The sequence below is a fragment of the Zeus faber genome (assembly GCF_960531495.2).
Source record: "Zeus faber genome assembly, chromosome: 18".
Taxonomy (NCBI): Eukaryota; Metazoa; Chordata; class Actinopteri; order Zeiformes; family Zeidae; genus Zeus; species Zeus faber.
The window spans coordinates 19,214,206-19,240,043 of NC_137210.1; the positions used below are offsets into that span (position 1 = coordinate 19,214,206).

At 46.8% G+C, this 25,838-nt stretch overlaps 1 protein-coding gene across 1 annotated transcript; it reads right to left on the reverse strand.

Annotated features, from left to right (window-relative positions):
* LOC307243758 (hyccin 2) lies at positions 1 to 25,257 on the reverse strand (the record flags this gene model as incomplete). Its single annotated transcript, XM_080018696.1, has 10 exons — positions 1 to 773; positions 5,591 to 5,747; positions 6,468 to 6,555; positions 8,522 to 8,638; positions 10,221 to 10,316; positions 15,170 to 15,285; positions 17,973 to 18,053; positions 20,651 to 20,830; positions 23,634 to 23,735; positions 25,207 to 25,257. 10 exons carry the CDS (start codon positions 25,255 to 25,257, stop codon positions 1 to 3), a joined length of 1,761 nt encoding a protein of 586 aa, XP_079874822.1.
* Positions 25,258 to 25,838: the final 581 nt, after the last annotated feature.

A 25,838-nucleotide genomic window follows, 5' to 3' on the forward strand; every position in this document is an offset into this window, starting at 1 on the left:
CTACACCTGCGATATGATCTGCATGTTGAAGCTGGGGGAGCGGGACTGCTTGGTGAGGGGGACGCCTGGGGACAGCAGCTCCTGTGCCTCCTCGGGCCGGAGTAGGTGCTCCTCCTGGAGGCTGATGGTGGAGTGTCGGTGGGAGCCGCCCGCCGGGAGGCCCCCGTCCCTGTTGGCGGCCTCGTCCCCGTCCCTGCCGCCACTGCCGCCGTTCAAGTTGAGGTTTGTGCAGTCAAAGGACTTGCTGGAGGAGGTGCTGCCAGTCCGTACCAGCGGGGGTCCGGCGGGGAAGCTCAGCTGCATCTTAATGGGGCTCAGCTGGATGGACTCCCGGTCGATGGTGGCTGGTGGGGACGGCTGCCGCTGCTGGTGCCTCCACAGGGCCTCCTGGGGGTCCGCCGCCAGCTCCCGCCATTTCTCTGCCTCCCTCTCCTTCTCCCTCTCCTTCTCCCTCTCCCTCTCCTTCTCCTTCTCCCTCTCCCTCTCCTTCTCCTTCTCCCTCTCCCTCTCCTTCTCCCTCTCCCTCTCCCTCTCCCTCTCCCGCTCTCGTTCTCGTTCCCTCTCGCGGTCCCGGTCCTTCTCCCGGGACAGGCGGTTTGTCACGGCCTTCTTGATGCTGCCGCTGCTCTTCTGGCTGCCAATCCGGGTCCCCGCACCGCCGCCGCCCGCCTTGGTGCCGCTGGGCTGGCTGCTGTTGGACGCTCCGGAGGAGAAGCCCTCGTCCGGGTCATTCACGTTGAACGAGTCCTCCCCGCCGCTCATGCCGTCGGCGTCTGTGAATGTGTAGGCAACACACACACACACACACACACACACACACACACACACACACACACACACACACACACACACACACACACACACACACACACACACACACACACACACACACACACACACACACACACACAAAAAAGACGTCATGACCATGACCAAGACGTCATATCCAGTACATGAGACAACTGAACTTTGTATTAATCCTATTTACATGAATACTCACGTCTGTTATTACTCCTAAATATTTTGTGCAATTTCATTTTACTGGGATTAAAATTCTGCTTTACGTGTAAACCACTGCAGAGAATAAGATAATCCATCGATCTATCATAAAATTTTAAGTTATCCTGGGAATAAGGACTGAGCCATAGCTATTCATTATTGTTGATTACTATCTCAACGGTGGAGTAACAAACATTGATTAAACCGCGCTGTGTAATACTATTCGTGGAGCATTCATAAATAATGCAGTGAAAATTAGCAGCCCAAATTAGTTGCCTCTTAGCTGCCGAGGGCAAAGGCGCACATTCAAAATGGATGACAACCTAATCCAATGGGCTCTGTATTAACAGCAGCACAATCCAATAAAGTACACAATGACCTCAGGCTTTAAATCATCCTATTTCATATTGGTGTTACAGAAGGTAATACCAGCGTAATGAGGGGAAAAAAAAGCATTGCATCAATAAAGATTTAAATTGGCCAATTGTTAATTTGCCCATAGAGAATGGACTGTGTTTGGGAATGGACGGCATATAAAAGAATGAAGTACATTCAGAATGATGTGAAGTATTGAATATTACATAAATGGTATTCATTCTGCAGGATTGTATATACAATGGAGTGTATATACAATGTTCATATAGAGCAATTAACTATTTAATATATACAATATATCCTCTATAGTATAATACATATATAGTATATACAGTAATGAACCATCTTCAGTACAGTATAAAGTAGACATGACAAGTATAATAGCTATAAAATAGTATAATAATAATAATAATCATAATAATAAAAAAAACCACCTATAGTATCCAAAGTATTGTATCAACCGTTAACAGTAATGTACAAATTACTATATCTGTTGAATAGTATTTATAGTAATCAACCATCTATAATATTCCTCATCTAATATCTCATCTACAGCAAAGTCTGCAACCAAAGCAACCATAGTATTGTATAAAAGATAAAAATATGAAATAAAGATGAAAACAAATTAGAAATTGAGTAAAGGGGGGGGGGGGGAAGAAGCCAGTTAAGGAGCAGAGACAGACGCATCCATTCCTCTCCATCATGCAGCAGCTGGACGAGCATGAGCGGCCACCATGCACGGCAGGCGGCGGGAGAGCGGCGGTATAGCAGAGGAGGAGGAGGAGGAGGAGGAGGAGAAGAACAGGCCTGGACTAACATGCACACGACAGCGTTAAGACGAGAGGACGCATGCTCCCCCTGCGCCGCCGCACGGCTCTCTCTCTCTCTCTCCTGCGGCGTTGGGTCCGTCCCGCCCCCCGCCCAGGCTGAGGAGAGCACCCGGGCGAGTCCAAGCGGCTCGATAGCGCGCCGATTGTAAACCGACCGACCACGTGGCCGGACTGGCCCGTCTGCACGCGGTCAGGGGCAAAGCCAAATTCAAACGGACAAAAAATAAAATGTGTTACCGTGTAAAAGCTTCTGATGATCAGAGTTGTCTGAATAAAACGGCTGGTGCAGGTCATTGCTCCTCACAGTTTGGATGGAGAAGCATGGTTTGTTGAGGGTGGCATGGCAGGCAGACACTGACCACAAGCCAACGATAAGGAAGCGGCGACGCAAGTCACCAAAAAGCGGCTTTAAAAAAAACAAAGGCTTTAATGTTTGTGTATAGCCGTCACACCGAGGTCAGTCACCATCATGACATTTTAGCGGATGATTAGCTGCCATACAAATAATTGTGATGAATAATTATCATCCATTTTCAGCTTATAATGGTGTAATAATACCATGTCTACATATTGCAGAAGAGCTGTCTATTATCTATTGACATTGGAGCATAAAAATTTGGGCAGACTGTTCATTTGACTGAATCCAATTGATGGAAACACTCAATTCAGATTCTATTTATTGCGAAATTTCCCTTCCCTTCATCTCAAATAATAGCGACCGGGTGATGATGTAATAATTGTGACAACTCTTGGTCACACTTGTCTACACTGAACACACAGTCGATGAGATGAAATGGACCATATCATTGCCGATATAAATCGAGCACTGATTTTGGTTCATTTGACTGTATTTCAACAGAGAGAGGGGAGAGCTTCCGCTTTTGAAGTTGTAGACTGTTCCCTTGATGTTGTCGTTTCTAAAATACAACTTTGTCGCTGCATGCACATGCGTTGAGGCGCGGGGCAGGATCGTTCTCACTCACTGAGCTGATGGCAAAGAAACGAAAAGCAAAAACTAAGGGCAAAACAGTGACACAATAGAACACAATCACCATACGAGCAAGCTGCCGTACGGAGAAACAAAATGGAGATGGCAGATGGACGCTGCGGGCCCGAGCGACCAAAGACCTGCTGCGGCGCCCTCAAGCACCACAGGGGGCGATAGAGAAACATCAGCGCAAGGACCTCTGGGTGGGCGGAGAGAGTTTTGGAAGAAGTATTGCCTCGTGGAAATAAAGCGAAAGACAAGACACCGGACCAATTTTCCGAACCCAAAGATGGAACCGCTGACAATAACCCTGCAGACTGTTCGTTGCACATGCTCAGTGAGTGACAAGGGCAGGAATGAGGACATGACAGGGCGACGGGCCCATGCAATAAACGGCCCTGAGCTACTTCCTTCAAACCCAGAAAAAAAGCCTCTTCCGGAGACGGTAACAGCGACCAGGCAGTAAGTCTACTCAGCAGGATGAGTTAGTAAACTCCGGGGGAAGAGGAGAGGCAGTCATTAACGCCCTGTTAGATCGGGGTGTGGGGGCGGGAGCGGCACCTCCTCCTGAGGGCCTCCCCGCCGAGGACAGAGAGACCACCCCCTGTCCTCCCCTGTCCCCTACCCTCAACTCTGACGGGGGGCACCATGCTGCAGCCGCCGTGGTGGCCGCGAGCCCACCCTCCTCCCTCTGGCTTGGCCGCCGGCGCCCAGGGGGGTTGCTGCTGGCGGCTGTGGTGGGCGTGGCCGGGAGGACTGACGTTGAGGCTCATTTCTGCGCCGCTCGAGAGGTCAAAACAATCTGGGAGTCAACGACACAGATGGGGAGACGTGCGCTCTTTAGTTGCACGTTCGAAGATTCGGCGCGGCCAACAAGAGGCCCCCGCGCCGCTCCGTGTTGAGGCTGCCGCCCGATCGATGGGTCGCGGAGAAGCTTCAAATGTGAAACTACTACAAGGGGAACAATGAACTTTAACCTTCAAAAGAAAAAACAAACAAACAAAACAATACTGCTTTGCTGGGCTAATCTCCAGGGGATCGAACAGCTGCTGCTGTACATTGATGACAAAGGAATAACTAATTCACTGATCTAAGCAGCTTGAGCTCCCGTTCCCCCAATTTTACAGCAAGTCACACTTTGACACTACAGAACTCTAATGCGTGACTTGTAACTGAGAATAAATAGCAGAGTCCAGAACTAAGACAAGAAAATAAACAGCAACAAGAAGCAGTGAATGGCACACATATGGAAGCAGAGAAACGACATCATCCACTGCGTGATGAACTGCATTTCTGAAATGAAATACCCTGTGGACAGGGCTCATGATATGAGTGAATTAACACAAAACAACATAACAACACATTTTCAGTTTTCTTCTCTCTGCCAAGAAGAGAACCCGAGACACGATCCTTTCACCGAAAAAACACATGTTTGTATGCTTTCTGTTTTATTTCTAAAGTCCGAGTAGCCTAAAGGTACTATAAAGTGGGGCTGTAATGATGTATGTCATTATAAAACAATATTGATTGAAAAGACACAGATACAAATCAATCAATGCAATGTCCAAAGTGCAAACAAACCACATTCATGTGGCACATCCATGGCAAAAAAAAAATAGCCGCCGGAGTTTCGGGACTTTCCAGTGCTTTGTAAAGAGCATGAGTACCAGGAGAGTGGGGCTGCCATTGTTTCACCTTTTGTTGCGGTTTGGGTCAAAATATAAAGGTCTGCACGACACACATCGTAATGCATTTTGCCATTGGAGAACTGCGGCACATTAGATAACACCGGATAGGGGGGGAGTGGTTTTATTTTTTATTTTTTTATTTTTTTATTGAGTGAGGAACTAGAATGTCATCTGACCACTATGCTGAAGAAAATTCAAAAATAAAACCTGTACTTTGTCCATCATCTCGGAGGCATGTGTCTGAAACATATTATTAATGTAATAATACTGTTGAAAAAGATCATGCGCTGATTGTAGCCTTGACATAGCGGCCTTCATAGCGGTAGAGCCTTAGATTGACAAACCCATCTTATAATCAACTGCACTGTTAAAAGATTTCCTCGCTTTGGACTGGATTCCAATGTGCTCCATCCAGCTCAAGCTCCAGCCCCATCTAATCAATTTGGTGCTTAGCGGACGATAAATAGAGACATGGGTGACTAAAAGTCTATTTGGTTTTTAGTGCACAATAAATAAAGCGTATTTCCAATATCCACCAGAATAAAGATTGTTCTTTAAAAAAAAAAAAAAAAACACAGAAAAGTAAAAAACAACCAGAGACCCTCCTCCTCCAGGCTACGGCTCTCATACACTGACGGCGGGTTCAAGGTCCGTCGCTCCCGGGAGCCTTTTCCGCGTGGCGCTTGGCCCGCACCTCGGGCCCCTCTTACCCTCTCTCTTCCAGCGGTGGCGTCTGATGGAGGCGGTGGTGATGGCGGAGATGGAGATGCGGCTGACGGTGGGCGTCACCTCCACCTGGAGCACCTTCCGCCCGCGGGGCTCGTCCGGAGGGCTCTCGGGCAGAGAGTTCCTCATGGCGTTTGCCAACTGAGAGACACACACACAGGCACACACACACACACACACACACACACAGGCACACACACACACACGCACACAGGCACACACACACACACACACACACACACACACACACACACACACACACACACACACACACACACACACACACACACACACACACAGAGAAGATAAAAATAAGAATGCAGTTAATCAGAGAGTGACGTGACGAGTGTGACCAAATCCACTGTTTTCGACGTGGGGTCTGTGTCAAAACATGGTGCCAAGCCTCATTTTTGGAAGGAATCGAGAGCCTTTTTGCAGAAATGATGTGGTTTTTGCGGTCGCCTCTGGGGAGACGCAGTCTCTCCCTCTTCAGGAACATCTTCTTAGTTGAATAAAGTTCAATTTCTTATCGTTTATATCTGAAAATAGAACACTGCTTCGGACATTCACCCACGATATCAGCTCATAAGTCAATACGGGTCGGTATTTACAATAACTTATGAGGACCTTGTTCCACTGTACGGGTTGAGCGGAGCAGATATAGGACCAGAAACAGTCCCCTCCTCACTGGCTCCAACGGGACGGAAATAAACAAGTCTTGAAATGCGCGACGCTGTCTTTTGAAAGGCTTTCGGTGCGTCCCCGCACGAGACGGATGAAAGTTTGAAAAGGAGATTGAAAAGAGTCCACGCTCAGTGGAACCCCAGGGGGTTCCTGGTCTTTCTACACCGTGGATCTTACCAGGATCGGCTGCGAGTAGAGTTCCAACTGTGCTCTGTACAGAATGTCCTCCAACGCTTCCCGGCCCATTCCCCACTCGCCGTTGTATCTGCAACACAGACAGGCACGCACACACGCACACGCACACACACACACACACACACACACACACACACACACACACACACACACACACACACACACAGTCAGAGCGAACAGTAGTGTCGAACAAGGTGCCTTGATGTCTGAGTTGCGCGCCCTGGTTTATTATTTAAAGTTATTGAATAACGCCAAGAGCTGCACAGACAAATAAAGACGAGCAGATGTTTCGGCAGGAACCCCGGTGAGCATGTGAAGGATCTACCTTTGCCGTTTGCTTAAAAACAACCCTTCCCTAGTTTCTAAACAAAATCTATAAACAGACATGTTGCAAAATAATAAACCATTGTATGTGGCAGTTTTATAAAACAGAAGGACCCTTTAAAATAAAAAATACGTTATTGGAATGTAATTCATCAAGAAAAATAGATGCTACGTATTTTGAAAAAAAAAAAATTAAAATAAAAAGATGGCACATGCGGAAATCACTAACCGAGGGACTGACAGTTTCCCCTTAAGCTCAACATATACAGAATTAAACATCGGGGCAGTATTTTGAGCGATAACACTCCCCTCTCTGATGATCAGAAGAGCCTACATATTAAATCAGGATTTCAGCGCCGCTCATCTCGCCCACTCTCTGGTAAAGCCGCGGCATTAGAGGGGGGGGGGCATATTTATCTAAATCCCGGCGTGCCCTCGGCCAGTGCCAAGGTGCTTGAGAGGAGGAGGAGGAGGAGGAGGAGGAGGAGATTGAGCCACACTCCTCCAGTATCCTCGTTTAAATCTCTTCCTCAGACTCACTTTTATCGTGTGGCTTTAGATTTTGATTCCTTTGCATGTTGTATTTATTGTGAAGCACTTCCTAACTTGTTTTTGAAGCGTGCTATATAAATAAAGTTATTATTATTATTGTTTTTATTATCTGCCCTTGCTTCCTACGTCGTCTCTCTGGGCTGCGGCTGAACGTGAGCGCTCGGGCTGAAAGCGAGCGGCGCAGTGGTGACCCAAGGTTGAGATTGCTAAGGAAGCCATCACCCCCCACCGACCCGCCCCCGACCCCTTGTGCCTTTGTTTACCGGGGCCAGCGTCGCCCCCATGTCGCCTCATGGGGGCGACGTGCCGCAGCGCTCCCGGACCGCCCGATCGGGACGTCCATCAGCGATGAGGAGCTGTCATCGACTCTAATCTGCTTTGCAACGACCGTCCTCGTGAGGGGATGAGATCACCTGTTCCTGGGATGCACTGCCTGGCTAATCAGGCGTGGGTCTGTCTGTGAGCGTAAAGGGGTGGGGGAGGCTCTCCGCTTTACATCGCGCCGAAACTCGAACGGACATGCGCCCTCATTCAAAACTAAAAGGGGCCACTGTCATTTTTTTGAAAGCTCAGATTCTATTATTAATATTATTATTATTATTATTATTATTTAATCCCCCGTTTCCTTCCCTTCCCTATGCTTCCAAATCAGCCATGGGTGAAGCATTTGACTTCATCACATTTTGACTCTGGCGTTCAGGATCGCGACATTTTCAGTAACAATTTGACAATTCAATTATTTAATAAAAAAAAAAAAGGAATAAAAAAAGGATCAGGGTCAACTCATTAATTGTGATCACTATGTTCTGTAACACTTATGACAGCTCTACGTGTGACTTCACAGATGTGAGATTTCACAAAACGACTTGAATCTGTATATATATATACACTTCTGCCATTTCAATTTTAACTTCAGTTTCACATTGAAGCACTGATGAGGGGAGCTACTGGCCCTAGGCTCCAAGATCAGCTTCTAATGAATAAATAAACATGTATACTCATCATCACCACAAATATTGCAAGTGCACAATTTGTAGGAAAAACATGGGACCATGGGAACAGTCTGCCGACCACTTTCACCCTGCGTTTGTCTTTCCTCATTTGCGTCGAGGGGTTTTCCTCGATCGGGGAAACAAGAGAAGTGTTTTGCCTCTACGTACATGGCGTGATAGACGGCCGTGAGCATCTGGACCATGAACTCCGGGTCCAGCAGAACCCGGTTGCACGGCTCGCTCCACGGCTTCTGCTGCTGCCGCGGAAAGCCGCACACACACAACCTGTGGAGGACGCACGGGCACACACACGCACGCACGCACACGCACACACGCACACAGACACACAGACACACACACACACACACACACACACACACGGTCAGGTGAATGGGGTCGTACTAAATATGACAATGGCACGGGGCTATCGTGGCGATGAGGGAAGTGGAAGGGAGTTTATTTACCGTTTTATAACTTGAGATCCACAATACTGTGGAAAGCCTCGAACGGGAGGAAACAACAAAAGCCGCATTGAAAAACCCAAATTGAATAGAAAAAGGGACAAACAATGAGCAGGAAGGAACTAAGGGAGTCACGTTTCTTTAATATTTCACGTTTTTGATACGGCTTTGAGAATTTGAGATCTTATCTGCTGCTCTGTTCCAGCACCAGGGCCGCGACGACGTTGAGACAGTTCAGTCGGCGACTGCCGTAAATAATTACAATAAACAACTTTATTGTCCATTATGTCCATTTTACACCACTCTAATAGTGTTTTCCTTACGAAAGAAAAGCCATGCAACATGGGAACATAAACATTTTGTAAGACCTAAATTCCCTTGAACCCAACTGATGAAAACATTGCAGTTGTTGTGACATTTCGAACACTGACTCAAAATTCCCGCAGAATTCGAATGGAAACACACGTTTTGGGAATCTCACCATTTCACAATATAACCGCTATCATGTGAGAGAGGGGTGAGCCGAGCTTTGAGCGCGACGGGTTTTGAGACTCAGAGGCGTCTTAAAGCCCGGGGAGTGAGTGGTGCTCTTGCGCGCCGCAGCCTCAACGGCGACGCCCCGCCATCCGTCCGGACGCGGCTCGCTTCCGGCTCGAAACGATCCCGCGCGCCGCTCTGAAATTCATAACGTGCGTTCCCCCGTTGATCCGCTCCGCTCCCCCCAGGGCACACCGGCGCTTTCCGGGAGAAACAGACTTGGACGGGTAAAAACCGACAGAAAGGATTTCATTTTCGCGAGCAGCGGAGCCGAAGGACCCCGCCGATCAGATCGCCTACGGGGCGGCGGGACGTCGCGTACGGAGGTGGGTGCATACAAGTAGTGCGGGAAGATTTGAAGGTAGACGGTTGACGGCATCTAAGTGAAAAGTGAGAAGGCGGGCGAGGGAATGGCCGAAAACAGGTTGGACTGTCGGGGTGAGGAGGTTTTTAGTTTATAATTATCACTGAAATAATCGATTAAAATTCAGATTCATGATTAAAATAAAATTGTTTCTTTTCCACCTCCACCTATTGCAGCAGAGCTATATCTATTGAGATTTAATATTGGAACATAGAAATTCAGGTAGACAGTTCATTTGCCTGAAGCCAACCGGTGGAAACATGCCTAATTCACGTTCTATTCATGGCGACGCTTCTAACATCGGCCCTAAAACCCCCTCCACGTTGGGTGGAAACAAGATTGTGGAGTCCAGCGAGGTTTTACAAAATCTTCTCGGTCAGCTCAATTAACTGTGAAGGCGTGAGAGAGAGAGAGAGAGAGAGAGAGAGAGAGAGAGAAAAACAAACAAAAAAAAAACAAAACAGCACAAACATCACTTTAATTTGTCGCGGCGATGCCTCCTCACCGTGAGGTCATCCTGCAGATGGACTGGTAGGACGACAGCGGCATGTAGACCACGGCCGAGTTGTAGCAGAGCATGAGGAAGCACAGCACTTCAAACCTGGAAAGAGGAGGGAGAGTCAAGGCCCCCGAGCGTTGAGGTGCCCGCGTCGGACGGGAAACCCTATTTCAATCTGCCGCGTTTTCAATTAGGTCTCCACTCTGCCACGCCCGCTGAGTCCTTATAATGAGATTATTTGCGACAGTCGGAGCGTAAACCCTGCAGACAATTATCCCGAACTGCTCGAGCTGTTTATTGACTGTGAACGGTTAAACGGCCCGCTGAGGGAAGTGCGGCGTCGGTGGCTTTGTCCGCCCGAGGTGTCGCGTCGCTTCTACGCTGCAAACACTTCAGCCTCGCTCAACAAATGAACCAGACGACGCAGCACCAGAGCGGTGTCAACTCTCTCAACTCTTTTTGAGCCATTGTGCTTTTACAAGAGTAACTGTGTGTGTGTGTGTGTGTGTTTGTGATAAGAGACAATTAATGGAAGGAAGGAAAGAGACGTTTGAAACAAGCACAGCAGGAGTTAAAACATTCATTTTAGGCATGTGTGTTTGAGAGCATTTGCCAAGCTACGTCACTACATATGCATTTATTTTTTCTCTCTCTCTCTCTCTCTCTCTCTCTCTCCCTCCCTCCCTCCCTCCCTCCCTCCCTCCCTCAGAAGTTCATTGTCTATTGCGAGTTTCATCATTTTTATTCTATTATTTACATTATTGACAATTGTTCTTCTGACGTGGGCTGCTGTACCACCTAAATTTCCCTACAGGGATGAATAAAGAATCCATCCATCCATCCATGTAGCCTACTGTGTGTTGCTATATTATATCAGCTATATTGTTCAGATCACTCACATCTAAACCAACTATACCTTTTAATGGTATATATATGGTAAGGTTTTCCTTTTTCTTTTCTTTTTTTTTTGCAGAAGTTTGTGACGAAACGGTATGAGGGATGTCACGCTGGTACATGGGGTATTATTAGTCCGTTATTCATCCTTATTGTCGCGCAGTGTCCATCCATCTCTTGGCGATTGTCGTCATTCTGGCAAGCTGAAAAAGGGCGGCTAGACGTCGCCGATCAGCCCCATGATGTGACGAGTGACATGGCGGACGTGACTGACAGACATAACTCGATAACTGGGCACGGTGAGTATTATCGTGAGCTAAACGGCCTGAAATAAGATCACCCTGAAATAAGAGTTGACATAGTTGTCTTCCAAAATAATATATTGTATCTATAAAACAATCCTTTTCCAATGGAGTCTATTGGGCTTTTTCTATTAAATGGATGAGGAGTGGCGGTGTTAACAGCTTGAGGATTCTTATTGTGTCGTTTTTAAATTCAGTGTTGACTGCACACGGTCCTAATTAGGGCTGAACGATTTGGGAAAATAATCTACTATCTATAATCTAATAATCTGCAAATATTTAGACCAATATTGCAATTGCGATTAAATATGTCATTATATTTTTAAGTTCCTTATCTTCTGTAATATTCACTCAACGCAAGCAATAAATCTTGTATGGCCAACACAACATTGGATACAGTCAACATATAAACTTTCCTGTAGGCCTACGTGTTATTATGAAATCAGAGGAATTGATGCGTTTAATACTATTGAATTGTAAAAAGAAAAATCTTCCATTACATAAGAATATTGAGTGATTGATTTAACTTTAAGCCATGTAATTGTTTGAATCTGAAAATAAATCTTTGAAAAAAAAAATGCAGTGTTTCAGCATAAATGTATTATATTTTTCTAATAATGTTGCACGCTCGCCTGGGACGAAGCACGAGCAGTGCGGCGGTTCGGTTAAAACAATCGCTTAATTCTCAGTTTTTTTCTTTTCCATTTTTTGGGGCCGCTTTTTTACAATCTCAAAACAAAGGATAAAGAGCGGAGGAGCAAAATAAAAGGATCAAATCGTGTTATTATCTCGGAGAAAGGAGCTGTCCCAACCCCCCCTTACTCTGCACCCCTGGAGGAGGAAGAGGCGGTGGCCACAGCCCGAAAGTTGGTAAAATTGTAATTTTTAATTTAAATTTATTTATTTATTTATTTATTTATTTATTTATTTATTTTTTAAATTGTAATGGACATTCTAATATATTCTAACTTATGCATCAGAGGGATATAGATATTCAATATAGAGATATTTTTGGCCGATGTTGACAGCCCTATTGGTTAGATTGTGTAACATAAAAATAAATAAATGAATAAATGAATAAACACACACACACACACACACACACACACACACACACACACACACACACACACACACACACACACACACACACACACACACACACACACACACACACACACACACACACACACACACACACACACACACAAAGTTAGGGATATTTGGCTTTCGGGTGAAATTTCAGGATGAACCTAAAATGCACTATAATCTTTAGAGGTGAACTTAATTTGATCTTCTCTAAACCTTTGAATGCACATGTCCAACTGTTCAATGTTTCAGTACTTTTTTCACAACTTGCTGTTTTCTAACAAGGGGCTGAACGGCAAAATTCACAACAGGTGTTTGATCCATGAATCGACCAATACATTTCCTGGTTCAATTAGAATTGGTATTTAAACAGTCCTCTTCATCATGCTGTTCACATTTTGACATCATGAGACCAAGACGACACCTAATAACTGATCAACAGTACCTCGCCATTGCGAGGCTTCAAACAGGATGATCTCAGAGGGAAGTGGCCACTAAGTGTCACAGAGTGTCATCAGCAGGCTGCAACAGAGATACAGAGAGACTGGAAAGTGGACGTCCTTTGGCCACATCCCACGCTGATGAGCGCTTCATTGTGAACAGTGCCCTGCGGAACCGGATGATGAATGCCACTCAACTCCAGGCACATTTAAGGGAGGTGAGAGACACCCAAGTGTCACGTCAGACCATTCGAAACCGTTTACATCAGCGTGGTCTGCGTGCTAGACGACCTGCAAGGGTACCTGACCACACCACCAGGCACAGACATCATTGTCTTGCACGGGCCAGGGAGCATTTAGGCTGCACGAGGGACCAATGGGCCTCAGTGCTGTTCTCTGATGAAAGTCGATTCACGTTGAGCAGAAATGATGGTCCAGCTCATCGAGGTTGCATCATCAGGGAACGGCTGCTGGAGACTGGGGTACCTCAAATGGAGTGGCCTGCACTTTCTCCAGACCTGAATCCCATAGAAAACCTATGGGATCTGCTGAGTCGCCGTGTAGAGGCTCGTAACTCTGTACCCAAGAACCTCAATGACCTGAGGACCGCCCTTCAAGAAGAGTGGGGTGCCAGGCCTCAGCAGACAATAAGTTGACTTGTGAACAGCATGAAACGTCGTTGTCAAGCTTTAATTGATGCTCAAGGGCACAGGACAAGTTATTGAGACATTGACAATTTTTGTTGTGGTAAACCCACCACTGTTGTTGGCTTTTGTTTCAATAAATTGTTTGAGATGAGTAAATAACCATTGCATGCTTCTACTTAAATGCCCTACTTTCATGATATAATATCACTGTAGCATGAACTTTTTACATTTTCCATAAATTTCACCCGAAAGTCAAATATCCCTAACTTTTTGTGAGTAGTGTGTGTGTGTGTGTGTGTGTGTGTGTGTGTGTGTGTGTGTGTGTGTGTGTGTGTGTGTGTGTGTGTGTGTGTGTGTGTATGTATGTATGTATGTATGTATGTATATATATATATATATATAAATAATCACAACCATTGCGATGTGAAAATTGCATTCTATAACATTTCGATGTAATATTGAATTCGATTCATCTTTCAGCCCTAGTGCTTATTCAATTACAGTACTGTATATTTCCGTTGTCAGGCTCTGTCCTGGAAGTACAAATAACAAGTCAAACAGTTACTGTGTGTGTGTGTGTGTGTGTGTGTGTGTGTGTGTGTGTGTGTGTGTGTGCGCGTTCTACGTGCGTGCGTGCGTGCGCTGCAATGAAGGACAGCATGGAGCAGGACCTGGAAGGTAAAGGCCATTATCGAAGCTGCATGGAGGAAGTAAATGGCCTGGCTGTAGATCACCGGGCTGAGTGAATGAGCCTCTCTTGGGGGCGATGGGCTTTCGTCCCATAAAAACCATCTCAGGCCGGGCCACTCAAATGGATTGTGGGAAAGGCTATGATACCTGGCTGTAATGAAATCCATTGGCTGCGACCCTCAATGTTCACACTCGTCAAAAGGCCACGCCCCTCCCTGGACACGCTGGCGATGGAGGGCGTTATCCATAAAGCATAGCGTAGCTGTTCCTGCATTATTCACTACGTCCGCACACATCAACCTATTTGCACATTTTTGCATCTGCGCCAACAGGCAAAAAAATAAATAAATAAATAATACACACACACACACACACACACACACACACACACACACACACACACACACACACACACACACACACACACACACACACACACACACACACACACACACACACACACACCAGTATACGAGAAACAAACCCACCTGTGTTATGGCTACGAACAAACAAACATATTCAACACAGGGGCAAGGTTCCAGCAAGCGTTCTTGTTATGCAAAGAATATCATTCATCTACAGGAACAGAGATAACGTGAGAGTCAAAAAAGCTTTCAGGTGCAAGGGCAAGGCTTTGATTACCTAAAAAGGCTCTTTCCTTGTAAGAAGGGACGAGAGTTACTTTCATGGCATTTCTGCTTTATTTGAACATTGAAAGAGAGAGAGCGAGGGTGGAAACAACAAAGAGCTCGACTTAAAGTGATGACACCAGCAACTGGTATTTGACTTGGCGCGGCGAGTGACTGGAGGCTGTCGTTTCTAAGCATTCCGGAAAAAAGCGGCGGCCACTCACGCAGACAGCCGCTCAGATAAGAAGCGAGTGGGCGTCGTACCTGTTCTGCGCTGTGAACGTCTCCCTCTGAGGGTGAAGGCCACTGTACACCACCCGGATTAAGTCATGTTGACACAGGGCGCCCTCCGTCAGAGCCATGGAGCCCAAGCTGGAAGGCTGCGCACGCACACGCACACGCACACACACACACACACACACACACACACACACACACACACACACACACACACACATACAAATATGGTAATTTGGATATTTATAACTTCCCATCTTTCCTCCCCCTGCACGGCGGGGATGAAAGGGATATTAGGATTCTGGTCTTTGTCGTGGCTCTGTGTTGAGACCCGTGGGTCGGTTTCGGGGAGCGAGGCGGAAGGGGATTACTGATTAGAGCCCGGCGGTACAGGCAGGTTGAAGGTGGAATAAAGCGGAAGACATAATTGTCTGTACGGTCGCCACACAACAAGACCATGGGAGAGGGAGTTCGATTTGAAGACCCGGGTTCTGTAGCCATCATGAATGCCATCATGCCATCATGCCACCATGACTTCACAAATGAGTTGGCCTTCTTTGATGACATGGAATATTACTATGAATATTATCTCCATTCCATTATTTTACTTTTAATTGGCGTAAAATAAAACCGGGAACCTCATTGAAAACATTCCTTATCTCCGAGGTCAGTGGTCCAATGTTGTGTCCGGGGACACACAGTAGGCGGTCCAGCATGTTGGCACCACGGGAGAATGTACAATAATGGCGTGCAACTCTTGTACAGACATGTACAGGTAGCTCTTGTACAGGTATGGAAGTTTCGACTCAATGATATATATAACAAAATAAATATTCTCAGAATGGGGTCAGAGAGACAAAGTCTTATCAAAGAGGGTCTGTGGCCTAATGTGTAAGTTGATGATCCTTGAAAGAGGATGAGAATCACATTTCTAGGCTTTATTTATAAATTTTTATTTAACCCTCAGCCACTTGCTTATATATCCACAGGCGCCATTGCTTTTGACAAGTCCGATTTACTAAAGGCATAGCGTTAACCTACATGGCATTACACAACCTGCAGTCAAGATAAAAAGCTTTTCAATGGAGGAATTCGATTAAAAGATGACAAAAAAAAAAAAAGCAGGGAGAAAGAAGAAATAGGGACATGGCAAGAAAAAAAAACAACTCATGAAACGAATGAGGAAGAGCCATTCAAGTGGAGCAGGAGCCAGGATTGACGAGGAAGGTGAGCTTCGTTCTGCGACGTGGTCGAGGGCGCTTAGTCATTCTGACGGTGTACGGAGCGGAGGTCTGCCCTTAATTTAATTGGGTTTCAACCGCCAGTATCGCGCGTCGCCCCGGGCAAAAGGGAGCTGGGCAGGGGGTGGGGGATTAATTCAGAATGAGAGACCGGAGTGTATGCTAATGCTGGACGCCCTGCGATAAGATACTGTGGTGCGTAGAGCTGTGCCACATCGCCCAGAGACCTGGATCCAACTCACACACTGGCACTCTAGGGCAGGAACGCGCGCGCACACACGCGCACACACACGCACACGCACACACACACACACACACACACACACACACACACACACACACACACACACACACAATCCCTGCTTCCATTATATTGTCAGCACGGAGGTGAGAGCCTCTCAAGCTTGTAATTACAGCAATAAATCGCCCTGAGCACATGCCAACCAATGCGCACGCTGCCTCCAATGTGCTCTCCTCAAAACTAGTACTCGTGGTCGCAGGAAATGGGGCCGACGTGCACCGCAGGTTCCCGCAACCACATCGAGATCTTTATTTCTGCCAGTTCGTCACATAATGTGTGACGGACTGGCAGAAATAGACATCTCCGATGTCCGATCCGATGTCATCAAATATTATTTGATGTATTAAGAACAAATCAAAGTTTGTGTGCAAAATCTTCAGTCTCTTAACTCGAGAGATGGGGAGTAGGGCTGCAGGATCGAAGTTCGAAATTTGAATATTAAAAAAATAAAATTAATGAATGAATTAATTAATTGAATGAATTATGAAATTGCCATTTGATTGTTTAGATATTTTTTTAATAAATAAATGTTTTGACTAACGTTAGCGAATAACTTCATGTGATGAGCAATAAAGTTCAATATAAGTTCATCCAGTTTGTTGCACGGGGAATGCACATGAGAGAGAAATATTCCCGGTAACGTTGTGTCCTCGTCTGCGGAGATGCACGAGGGCACCGGCAGATGGAATGTCCTCGAGTACAGAGGTTCCCAACCACCGGCTCGCGGACCGTGCCGGGCCGCGGGGCATTTGCTGCCAGACCTTGAGAGGGCGGGATTTTTTCAGGACCGATTTTGCTATCTGCTCTGCAGCAGCATCAGGAAACGGAGTAAATTAAATACATCTTGAGTTTTTATTCGCTTTGTTTGGAGATAAGATCGCTCCGATCGGAGCTGCGGAACCGTGCGGTTCCAAATTCCATCCAAATTGATCAAATAATAAGTGGCTACAAACTAAATGTGACGGACACGGAACAAGACGCAACATTTGAAGTCAGATGGACATTCGAAAGCCCAAAGGTGATGCCAGTGGGGAAAAAAAACAATTTCCCCGGTGCTGTAGTCATCTTCAGGCGGACGGCAGCTTTCTCACAGCCATAAGCATGAAGGGAGGTAAAGTGGGCGACAAAAACAAAGAAACCAGACAGAAATAACAGGAGAGACGGAAGAGAGGAGATAGAGAAAATCCCCCCGGATTTGGGGGAGGAATGAGTGAAACGTCGAGAGAAGAAAAAAAAACAAAAAAAAAAAGCAATTCCCATGGTCGGAGAGAACAGACAGGAATCTCACCTCGTGATAAACCGACGGTTTGGACAGAGAGGGGATGGTGAAGGAAAGGAGCTTGCTGTTTCCATCTTTGTCCACAATCTCCTGCAAAAAAAAACAAACACAAAAAACAACAAAAAACAAACAAAAAAAAAATGCACAGGCATGAGGAGGGAGAGGGAAGGAGAAGAGAGAAAAACAACCGTGTTACGTGAGCAAGTGGAGGTTTTTTTTACAACAGCCCCGCGCACGGCGCTCCTCCGCGTTGATGCTTGGGAAAGAGGAGGCTTTGTTTACTACCAGACCGGCGGTTAAAACCGACCCCAGCTGCGATTCACCAACTTCCCCGCGGAAAGCTGGGAAGTCTCGCGTGGCAGATTTGAACCGCTGCAGCGTACGAGAAAGTCATCCCCGGAGCGACGGCGAGATAACCGTGGCTTTGGCTCTAATCAGTGGTCAACTCGATTATTGGTTTGCCCTACACCTCGTTGGAAAATCGTAAAAGCGTTGAACCAATGGAGAGACTGCAACGCTGACGTGGGTAAATGAGTCGCAGAGGTACCCGTCGCAGGAGACACACATCTCACTTCTCCAAAAATCTCACTCCCCCCCCGCCCCCCCGATTTATTAGATGCCCCTTTCATAGTATACGGCATGCTACATTTACACACGTCATGAAGAACGGAATACAGTGGTACCTCGACTTACGACTGCATCTACTTACGACTAATCCAAGATACGACCAGCGATAGTCGCGAAAATTTGTATCGACTTGCGAACGACTGCTCCAAGATGCGAGCGTGGAAATTTGCAGTTGGCGCGTCGGCGGCCAGTCAGCAGTCAGTCAGCTGTCAGTCAACAGTCAGTCAGCTGTCAGTCAGCTGTCAGTCAACAGTCAGTCAGCTGTCAGTCAGCTGTCAGTCAGCTGTCAGTCAGCTGTCAGTCAACAGTCAGTCAGCAGTCAGTCAGCAGTCGGTAGTCAGTCAGCAGGCGACCTACATCGCGTGTGCACGTAGTTCGTGGCTTATCGATATTTTTTTCATATGTACTGTGTTTGTGCTGTGTATTTTGTTTATTTTCACCCTTCATGATGAGTCCTAAGAAGAAGGACGATGGGAAAAAGAAAAGGGCGATGACTCCCATTGGAACTAAGAAGGAAATCATAGAAAAATATGAGCGTGGTGTATATGGGAGAAATTGCTTCGACATACGACTGTTTTAACATACGACCGTTCTTATAGAACGAATTACAGTCGTAAGTCGAGGTACCACTGTATATTGACGTTCAACGTGAAAAAGTTCTGAACTTTCGGGTGAGTCGCTTCATTCGCCTGAAGCCAACCGATGTAAACACGCGCAATGCCCCGTTTTTATTCGTTGCCACCGTTTCCAACACGGGGCTTAAAAATTCCCCTTCAGTTTGAATGGAAACATGCGATTGTGGAACCTAGCGACTTTTGCATAATGACCGCCGACAGCTCAAATAATTGCGATCGGGCGCCGTGATCCCCACACAGAGCCCGAACAAACAAAGAAGCTGCCGATGACGGAAGTACTGAGGGAGAGAGTTCTTTGATCAAACCGCTTTCCGTTCATTCAATTTCGGTGCGCTATCTCGACGCATGTTGATGGGGCATGTGTTAGTCGGGCTCAGCGGGAGATAGGTTCCCCCGTGGACGTCGGCGTGCCTCCGTCTGCATCACAGACGCAGATTAAACTTGATTAAGATCAATGTATGCATCCCATAATCTAACGATTATCCCAGGCCTGGAATGCGTTATAAGGTTCTGTCCATGACCGCACCCTTCACAGCTGCACAGTACTCTCTGTGTATCTGATAGGGGTGTGTGTGTGTGTGTGTAGGGAGAATAGTATAGATGCAAAGTGATAAATTATGCACGAACGGAGCTCTTCTTGGAGCTCTTGCTACTGATAGCTATTAGTCCGTTTCCCTGAGGGTATATCCTGGTGATACAATGAAGCCGCTCCATCCATTAACGTTTTTACCGTACCGTAGATCCTCTTTCGCCTCAACATGAGTACTGTACCTCGCTAATGTACCAGTGTCGTTGGGTTATGAAAGACGACCTCTGTCTGACCTCAAGCGTCCAATCTTCTCGTCCACTGCACTCGGGCAATTTGTTGTAACCGGTTGAAAATGAGAATTGTTTCCAGGGATTGGATCGCTTGAAATGGATACCTTAAGGTTACACATGAATAATGTAAGCAACAGACACGGCAAGCGTCGTCGTCGCCGGCCTCTGAAAATCGTGGGTTTGCCCTTCCTTATCAACCGATTTGACATGCTATTTTTGCAGGGTTTTTCATTTTATTTCGAGCTTTCAGCCGTTTAAAATCAAAGATTTCAGTTCTCATTATTGCCCATTACATTACGTCACTTAGCAGAGGCTTTTGTCCCCAACCCTATCCCATAGTATTTTGGTCGATAGAAAGAATAATGAGTGAAATAGCAAAGCAGCTATTATCGCCAACTATTCAAGGTGTGTGGTTAAATCCTGGTGACACTACCAGAGGCATCTGCAGTGACCTTCAAAGTTCAGCCGACTCCAAACAGGGCAGAGGAACGCCATTTTACAGTGAATAAATTCTGAAAGTGTGAAAAATATGAATTTTACCCGCAATGATCACTCCTCCCGACATATGCATTTGGTAGTAATGACGCCCTCAGCCCTCGCACCCACCAGGTTGTACATGCCCAGGAGGAGAGCCTCGATGCAGCCGTTGCTTTGGCGGTCCCTGCTGGCGGTGATGCGCAGGTACACCCACACCAACTCGGGCAGGAACTGCAGGGTGAAGCGTCTGAGGCGGTCCTCGGAACTCCGGTACAGCTCAAACAGCTGGTGGCAGACGGGCTCCAGCAGCTGGACGGGACGGGGAGGAAGGAAAAAAAGAAATTGATGCGCGCATCAGTATACAAAGGCAAAATAAATAAATAATAAATAAAAAATGCGTTAGGGCGAGGTTCTCAACCTTGGATCCGGGGGCCCTTCGAGAGGCTTCCGAGGTATTCCCAGAAAAAACGATTAGTAGCTCAACGTCACCATTGTTTCACTCACAAGATAATAATAACGGTGGCCATGGCACTATCAGAGTGTTTTTGATCATAGTTTATCTGTTATGTAATTATCTACAGTATCAACATCTATGGAGGTTTGGAGTAAATCTTGTTTAATAATAAACATCTTATCATATTGGGTTTCCAGAGATCAAATGTGTTACTTGTTCATGAAAAACAGGTTAAGAAACACTGCACTACGCTACACGATAAAGAGAACTCCCGAGTCAGATGAAGAATGGTTGTAATGCTGTGCCAGGCAGTACGGCGGGTTGGGCAGTTTCTCACTTTGAATGATCACACTCTTCATGTAAATATTACAGCTAAAACCGTCATTTCATAACAGGTGGACGTGGCGTGAAAATAAAACTCCGGAACCTGAGCGCGGCAACTTCATCCAGTTCGGAATGTCCCTTTCTACAAATGAAAAACCGACCTGCCTCCGGCGTGAGATTACTGCGCTTGTCGCCAACTTGAGACCGACTCGTTCCAAGAAGTTTGTGCAACGGAGTGACATCATCTCCAGACAAATGAGGTCGTTTCGTCTGGATATCCTCGTCTCGGATCTTTTCCCTCGAAAAGGATTACCTCGAGGTTGCCTCATTTCATTTACCGCTTAACAATAACACAACGTCATTCCATGACATATATCAGGATTACCAAAAACATGTCTGAGTTGCAGATGCGCCTGTGCCCCGTCGGGCGATGAATGAGTGCGGATTGAAGCGGAGGAGGAGGAGGGGGAGGAGGTGTAGGCGGAGGGGAGGACGTGAGCAATCGCCGCCTCCGCTTCTCTAACTCCCGTCTTCATTTCCTCTCTTCATTACGAAAACTCGTAAACCGACTCAATCGCTCTTTGCGCCCTAACATTCCCCCCCTCCACGGTCTGACTAATGAGCGGAGATGCGCTGGGGGACTGGAGACGGCGGCCAGCTGATGACCTCACGATGCAGTCGTTTTACTTCGTTTTGAGCGAATCCAAATCCGACCCTGGAATCTCGGGCGGAGGTGGAGGGAACGGGGCGGTTAGAGTCAGGAGAGAGGGAGAGGGAGAGAGAGAGAGGGAGAGAGAGAGAGAGAGAGAGAGAGAGAGAGAGAGAGAGAGAGAGAGAGAGAGAGGGGCACAGAAGATAAATCACTACAACAAAGGTATAGTGAGGTCTGGTCTCAGGGGACTCGGGAATTTGTTTACGCTGTCCTGGGGTCAGCCCAGCGACTGCCAAAACAGCACTGCTTTGTGTGTGTGTGTGTGTGTGTGTGTGTGTGTGTGTGTGTGTGTGTGTGTGTGTGTGTGTGTGTGTGTGTCTGTGTGTGTGCACTGCGACTAACCCTGCAATGAGTAACCTCTCGTTATTTAATTTGGCAGGAGGGCGGAGGCGCATTTAGGGCCCCCGTCTAACAAGCTAGACACACAGAAACCCGACATAAAACATGGCACGTGGACACACACACACACACACACACACACACACACACACACACACACACACACACACACACACACACACACACACACACACACACACACACACACACACACACACACACACACACACACACACACACAAGCACACTGTGCAGGCGGAACACAGGCCTAATCTGCCGAAAAACACGCGCGAGCCTCCCTCCCGCCCCCCGCTCGTCCGATCGCTAACAGGCTGGTGTGCGCGGTCACAACGACACGACTCAAGGAATCTAGACGCGGGCAGGGCCCAATGCCCGCGTCTCCCCGTGAAAGAGAGGAAGCCAGAGGGGGAGGAAAAAAATTAATAAAAAAATAAAATAAAATAAATTGGAGGCACCAACTGCATCATTAGAGGGAAATTAAGGTTCGGTCTCGACGAGCGCCTAAAGGCCCGCGCTCGCAGCCGTGCCGGGAAAGCGTGAAGAAGGTGAAATTTAAAATATGTAACATGTTCTCCCCAGAGAGAGAGAGAGAGAGAGAGAGAGAGAGAGAGAGAGAGGATGTGTGTTTGTTATTCTCTATGAAGTGGCACAGAGTGTGTCTGGCAGATGCCCCAGGCTTCCAGCGCCGCGAGGATCATCCGTCTCTCTAACCTCCTGGCTGGCGCCAGGGGTTGCGAAAAAAAAATAAAAAATAAACACGACGCACCGATGCAATTGCATTTTTTTTTTGTCGCGATTTCCGAATCGATTAGAAAATTGTAAAATCGACTCTCTGTTTGGAAGTGATGAAAGCATTTTCCGATTAAAGGAGATACCGCCATGCTCACATGAGAGGGAGTGTGTTTTCCTGTGAAATATTTTCGGAATGCCTGTCAGGTTGACTGAAACGGTAGCGACACTCATTACGAATAAAATGTTAACACGTCGATATCAAATAGCAAGAGTACAGAGAGCCAGCTCTTCAATATCGAATTGAATCATGACCCTGTGTATCAAAATGGAATGGAACGGTGAGATCCTGCCCAGTCCTCAGCCCGACTCCTCACAGGTAACGAGAGCAGAGGCCGCATCACACATCACATGTAATACCTCACGTCAGATTATACGAGCGTATGAAAGAGAGTACGAGTGTGTGTGTGTGTGTGTGTGTGTGTGTGTGTGCGCGCGCGTGCGTGTGCCTGTGTGTGTGCGTTACACTACACCTCATTGTTGGGGTCCTGGATGACTCTGTAGAGGGCCGGCACCAGAGACTTCTTCAGATGCAGGCTGCCAGCGTAGGTGGGGATGTGGGTTTCGGGCAAGGTCTGAAAAGAGACGAGGGGTCGAGGTGAATGAACAGAAAACGCAGGGCGGGGGGGGGCGTCGGCAGGTTTTTGGGTTTTTTTTTTTTTGGGATGAATTTGAACTGAACTCGAGACCGATATTTTGAAATAATCACTTGAAATTCAATAAAGTATTACAGGTCAGTAGCGTAAATGTGGTACAGGGCAGAGGTCAGTATTAGGTGGAAAAAAGGTGATTCTATGAACTATTTTAATTACGGTATAATGCTTATATATTCCTTTATGTCAGATAGCAAGGTCAGTGAATAGAAACCGGAATACATTAAACCAGAACTTTAATCCACAGAACTTCAGACAGATCAGTACAAGGGTTTTCTTGGATATTTCTCCACAAGCAAGTACGACAGTCAGTATGAAGTGGGTTCATCTAGAACAGGAAATTGTAGCCGGTAGTGGTACTCGGTATTCAGAGGCAGACGTAAGGTTCTACTTAAAAAATGTTGAAATTACAGAAGAACTTGAACTATATGGATAAATCACACAAAATGTTTGTTGGAATTAAGCATCAATTCGAATTAAAGGCTCTTCACAACTTTTAAGTCCTTATACATTTTAAGACTGTGTAAGGGCCTGAATACACCCACGCCGAATGATGTGCACGGACATCATTTTTTGGTATTTTTTTATTTTATCTGGAAGGTTTTTTTTTTTTTTTTTGTTCTTTCTGTGTTGATGACGCTGTGCATTGGTCCAACAGGACAAGCGGAGGCAGTAATCCCCTCTCGGCAGAGCCCCGGCGTGGTCATTTTGGCCGAGGGGACGGAACACAGTGTGCCCGGGCTGCGCAGTGCTCACACCACTGACTCATCACGCCTCCACCTCCCCTCGCTGCCCACCGCAAAAACCCTCCCTGCCTCCCTCCACCCATTCCCTCCTTCCCTCCACCCGTCCCTCTCTCACACATCACATCCCCGCTGCGCGCTACCCCACTTCCTGTGATACGATTCCAAACTTTTTCTTGTTTGCTCCCGCTCGAGCTGCGCCACGCGGTAAATTACATCACAACATATTTGATATTATTGACGGTGTGACAGCATTACTTTGCATTCGTTTTTCCCGGTTTTGCGATGTTGCACATTTTTTTTATGAAACAGTTGCAAAGTACAATTAATATTCAGTTTTGAATGCTTTTTTTTTTTTGTAAAACACATAGCCTTGAGTAAAATGATACATAAAACGCTCAGCCACAGTTTTAGAGTAAATAAATAGATCCTTTGCGCAGGATTTTAAATATCCCAGATGTTCTACACGTTAACCCCATCCAAACACGCACCCGCGCACACGCACACACACACGCACACACACCTCTCTCTATCTATCCCTCTCATCACTCTCTCAACAGCACCGCCCCTGGTTTCAGCGGATGACTGCTCTTCAAGGATCACTTCCAGAGGCGCAATTCAGAGTCGTTACTCTTGACCGTCGGGGTTACCTTGAATTCTGAGAGCCATTCCTCCACGACGCCCCGCTCTGAACCCAGCATCTTCCTCAGAGGGCCCCCCCCCTCCCCTATGCTCCCTGGGGGAGAGGAGGAGAGAGAGACAGAGAGAGAGAGAGAGACAGACAAATGAAAAAGGAAAAGACAAGCGATGGAAAGTAGCAGAGAGAGAAGGAAAGGCAGGACATGGCAGGAGGAGACAAAAGAAAACGGAGCATTAGTCTACGCACGGACAGTGACACTTTGTTACACAAGTGGACGCTTCTCCTGTCGCTCGACTCGGGATCCGATCGGACCGGTCTGGACAGAGAAGGATAAATAGCTACAACCCCCTGGAACACAGCGCGCCCTCGTTCCTCCAGAACGGCGGCGGATGATTTGCATTGAGTGCTTAAGTGTCAGTACTTTCAGCGTCCTTCAAGTACACTCCAAGTGTGTCGTGCGGTGTAAGGAACTCCAGGGTGTATTGCCAAAACAAAACACCCTGGCTGTTTCATCCGGGGACAAACTTCTGCCAAATGACACCGTTTTATGACAAAGCCGGAGCACGTTTGACGGGCAGGCCGCCTTATCTTCCCACTCTGACCCTAAAAAGTAAAGTGCGAGCAAAACACCAACCGGTGAAG